Source organism: Empidonax traillii, unplaced genomic scaffold (genome assembly GCF_003031625.1).
Source record: "Empidonax traillii isolate 1590-97213 ecotype Southwest subspecies unplaced genomic scaffold, ASM303162v1 scaffold5476:size11681, whole genome shotgun sequence".
NCBI lineage: Eukaryota > Metazoa > Chordata > Aves > Passeriformes > Tyrannidae > Empidonax > Empidonax traillii.
In genome coordinates this window covers 1-4,687 of record NW_020960669.1, presented here as the reverse complement: position 1 = coordinate 4,687, position 4,687 = coordinate 1, and the positions used below count along the sequence as shown (strand labels likewise).

Genomic DNA, 4,687 nt, shown 5'->3' with positions numbered 1-4,687 from the left:
CCACAGTCACAGTGTTGGGAATATCCTCAGAGTGTGGGATGTGAAGGAAGCCAGTGGTTATCCAGGCAACCAGGTCCTAGGCAGGGAAAAGCCACAAGCCTGGGGTTAGTTCAGAAGCTGCAGCAGCAGTGACTGAAATCCACATGGGGCCATGGAGACTGAGAGGAGAGAAGGAGGGGAACCCACAGGCACCAGGTGGCTGCGTTCCCACACACTGGGCTCCCCCCTCCTGGGAAAGATCCCCTCCCTTCCCCCAGGGCCTGCCTGCAGCCACGGCCACAATATCCATCCAGCGGAAGGGCCCTTGCCTTGACCTCTGTGGCCTCATTCCGGCCTCACAGAGATTTTCCTGACGTTTTGCCAGCATTTCTCCACAGGGAGAAACAAGCTCCTGCTCTGCACACTTTCACCAAAGCACTGAGCAGGCTTACAGAGAAGGGGATGCTCAAACCCGCCTTCCTGGTTCCCCAGGGCTGCTGCTCTCCCAGCTGAGCCTGCTGTCCCATGGGCAATACCAGGGGTGCTCAGCCCCTGGGGCTCCCACTGAGCCTGGGGGTGGTATTACAGCCCCAGCCCACCTCATTGGTGATGGTCTCGTTGTTGATGAAGTTGGCAAAGGCAACAGTGGGTGTCCAGGGGTCATTCTGGTTGTAGATGCTGGTGCTGGTGGGCTCCTCCTCCTTCCTCCGGGTGACAGCCAGCTGGTACCTGAGGACAAAGAAAGAGGTGGGAGCAGCCCCCTGAGTCAGGGCAGAGCTAAGCCAGCTCCTGAAAGAGCCTGCACAGCACAGGCTTGCTCCAGTGGAGCAACCTCAGCCCACAAGAGTGGTTCCCTGTGCCTCCCCCATCACGGGACATCCGTGTGATGCCTTCCCGTCTAACAGAGCTGGGGAAGTCTCTGAGAACCTGCCACCCCAGCCAGAACAGCCTGACCTTGCCCAGCTGATGGCCCTCTCCATGGAGCTGGCTTCAGGGATGTGGTCCCCTGCAAAACTGGTGATCTGGATCCTGTAACCCCGCTGGTGGCCCCACTTGTTTTTGCTGTTGGCCGCAAAGTAGATGTATCTGGGCATCTTTGACTGGAGTCGGAAGGCAGCCTGGTCCTCTGTGTCCAGGACTTTCTTGGTGAGTCGTGGCCTCTCTATCTGCTGCTCTGGGCTCCAGGGAGCCCGTGTCATCTCAAACGCCATGTCGTGGGCCACCAGGGAGTTTTTCAACCCTGAAAAGCAAAAACAAGGTCACTGAGGAGCATCCCCACAATCCCCTGTTCCCCAAGGACATCACTGCAGCCAGAGCCCACTCTCCCTGTCCTCCCTCCCTGCATCCTGAGCTCTGGGCACTGATTCTGCCCGAGAGCAGTTGCTGCTCCGCAGCTCCTCGTGCCCCAAATGTACACCATGTGTGTTGATCTACAGCTGGACACTTGTCTGAGCCAGGTAAGACCACTCTGCATCAGGCTCTGCCAAAGACAGGAGGGGACAAGGGGCGAGCCTCTTCCCAGGGCAGAAGAACAGGTTTGCTTTCTGTACAAGCACAGTCTAATTAACCAGAGCTGGCACAGACTGTGTTACTGCTCATCAGCATGTCCTCCATCAGCATGGAGGCACCTGGAGCAGCCCAGGCACTGAGCACATTTGCACATCACAGACCAGGTGCTGCATCATTCATGTCCTGCCACAAAGAAGAGATGTAGGCCCATCTCAGGAGGGGTGTGGGAGCAGGAAGGGTACAGGACCAAATAGAACTGGGGACAAGGTGGCAAAGGGCTGGCTGAGAGCGCTCGGGGGCCAGTGTGGGTCTGGCTGATGGGCCGGTGCTCAGCACCAAAAAAACTCAAGTTTTGCAAGTCGAGTGCAAAAAGGAGAGACAAGACCCAAACCTACCTCCAACGTCCAGATCCACCTTATAGTTGATGGCATGAGTACGTATCATACCCAGAGTGTGTTCCCAAAGCCTGTTGCCATATCTCAGGCCATCCCCATGGAGAAAGGATGAGCTGGGGTACCCCGTGGCCTGCACCTTGCCTTCAATGGCCCCGTTCTGGTAGAAGATGAAGTCCCACACGTAGTCATAGTTCCCCACGGTGGCAATGGACCGGACAACCAGAGCAGAGTTGACCAGCCCCCCGTAGTAGAGCGACTGCAAGTTGGAGTAGTGGCGCCTCAGAGGGGAGCCCAGGTTCTGCTCAAAGATGCAGAGCGAAGCCTTCCTCGTGCTGGGCCTCAGGGTCTCAGACAGAGCGTGTGTGTCCACGTAGGTGGCCGAGTACGGGCAGTCGACCCCTCTCACCAGGGGGGAGGTGTAGCGCCCGAGGCCAAAGCTCCCATCCATGTAGCGCGTGGACATCCCTCCTGGGCAGTTGGAGCCGTACACGGACAGCGCCTCTTGCACGCTGATTTCATAGGCAACCCTCTCCCCCTTGTGTCGGATGTCAAACAGGCGCAGGCCCGTGCTCACGCTCATGCCAAAGGCAAAGCTCCAGGCCTGGAAGTGGACGAGGTTGTTCCTGACGCTGTAGCGAGGACCCTGCGGCTCGTACTGCAGTGGGAACAGCGCGGCCGAAGGCGCTCGGGGCTTCATGGAGGAGAAGTCCCCGTCCCTCGGTGCCTTCCTCACCTTCTCCACGCTGATACGGCCCTGCACATAGGCACTCTCCAGCTGAACCATGTCCCTGTAGTACTGCCCGTTGTAGAAGACCCTGCTCACCGCCCACCGGGAGATGTCCAGGCTGCTGTGATCCACCAGCACCTCCAGCCCCACCGGGTGCAAGAAGAATCCACTCACGTTCTGAAACAGGATGAACCAGGACTTACGGTCTCCAGACTGGAAGCCGTGAGGGGCTGTGGCCTGAAACGCCACGTTGGTGCTGTCATACTCCAGGACCTCTTGCAGGAAGCTTGGCGCTGCAGCAAATGCCACCATTTCCAGGAATGCTCCCACCTGCTTGTACTCACTGCCCAGCGTCGGTCTGCGGTGGTACAGCACCTTCCCCCCGTACTTCCGCACCGTCACGTCCCGGTGGTACGCCGGCACTGGCAGGGGACCCACCACGTACTCGGTGACGTTGGGGTCTGGCTGGTTCCCAAAGTACAGCACGGCCAGGGCCTCTCGGGCGGGACGAGCCCCCCCGCCGTCCAGGAACCGCAGCACCTCTGCCTTGGCAGGGACCTGCAGGTCCACGGAGGCGATGCAGTTGTCCGAGGGTTTGGCGCGCGAGGCATCGACCAGCGGCACCCCGAGGTTCCCCTGCAGGTACCGCACCACTTGCGCCATCTCCTCGGGTGTCAGGTCAGCAAAGACCAGGCTCTGGCTCACGGATCCTGTCTTCTCCTCCACGGTGCTGGGCTGGGATTCACAGCTGGGCGATCCCCTCCCCCTGCTCAGCAGCATGCAGGAGAGGATGAAGATTATCACTGCAGCCCCAACCAGGAGAACGTAGGGAAGTTTGGGGTTCATCGCTCTGAGTGTGGCAGCAGGGCACACGGCTTGGCTGAAGCATCCAGAGTACGTTCCTCTCCTGCAGACCAGGCTCTTTATTCATTTGCAATTGTGGGCGTAACATCTACGCTTGTGAGGTGGGGAGGGAGCCTGGAGCTCGCATGGGGCTCTGAGATCACAGGTCCCAGCCAGTTTGGCTTGTTTTCTCCCCACCCCAGACACACCAAAGGACCCATCCAGGGATCTGGTGACTGACTCACTCACCAGGCTACTGATGGGTTTCTCCCGCTGCAGGGTGACACCACAAAGAGCCCCAGTCTCGTCTGCCCTGTGGGCCTTTGTTTCTTCCAGCATCTCCCAGGGTGCTCCCTCTCCCCATCTCCTGTGGGAGTGTGTCTGTGCTGGTGGGGCTGGCTCAGCTGGCCTGGTCCTTTTGTACCCAGGTGCTCCTGGACCAGCCCCACTCCCCTGAAGGGCCAGTCTACACTGGCACAGCCCAAGACCCGCTGGCTCCGCAGCATCTCCACATGCTCGTTCTTCCTGTCACCATTCTCTGTTGTTTCTGAGTCCCTCCCAGCCCTGAGGGAAGAGACCTGGCAGCTCCAGCCTGGCTCCGGCTGCGGGGAGACCAGAGGCAGCTCCCTGGTGAGAACAGGCAGCACTTGCTGAACTCCTGGCAGCAAGGGACAGGCAGCACCTGGAGTGGCTGTCATCAGCCATGCCAGCAGATGTGGTCTTTGCACAAGGGCTGTCGTGGACGGAAATGGTGCGAGGCAGCTGCTCCTGCGTGGCCATCAGCCCCTGCAAGGCTCCCTCAGCATCCCACCCCACACAAGGCAGCAGTGACACGGCCAACAGCAAGGATGACTTTTCAGAGATCGGGGTCCACGTCCACCAAACACCCTCATGGGGGGGATGCACTGAGACACAGGCAGGAGGGGCTGGAACCATCCCAGCACTGGAGCAATTTGCCCCATTTGCATTCGTGTTAATTTAGGAATTATGTGTTCGTTCTCACTCCCCACTAGGGAATAATTGCCCTTATTCCCTGCAAGTCCCACACAAGCCTCAGATCAGGATCCAAGAATCTGTGTGAGGGATGGCCCACTTTAGCTGTGACACAGTTGTGCCTTCCCTGTGTTGGATGGTGGGGATCCTGCAGGAACCTCTCGAGCTCTCTGCATGGCTCTGAGCCCTCTTACCTGGAACGTGGCTCCCCTCTTGCTGTGGGGAACAAGTCTGGGATCAC

General features: G+C 59.1%; 1 protein-coding gene across 1 annotated transcript in view; it reads right to left on the bottom strand.

Moving 5' to 3' along the window:
• Window positions 1–3,456, bottom strand: part of LOC114073140 (membrane primary amine oxidase-like) — a 6,917-nt gene extending 3,461 nt beyond the window's left edge. The window contains exons 1-4 of the mRNA XM_027910926.1: window positions 1,884–3,456; window positions 934–1,219; window positions 579–708; window positions 5–76 (exon numbers count right to left, since the gene is read on the bottom strand). Of these exons, the coding sequence (XP_027766727.1) occupies window positions 5–76; window positions 579–708; window positions 934–1,219; window positions 1,884–3,456 (2,061 nt within the window). The remainder of the gene's footprint in view (window positions 1–4; window positions 77–578; window positions 709–933; window positions 1,220–1,883) is intronic.
• Window positions 3,457–4,687: the final 1,231 nt, after the last annotated feature.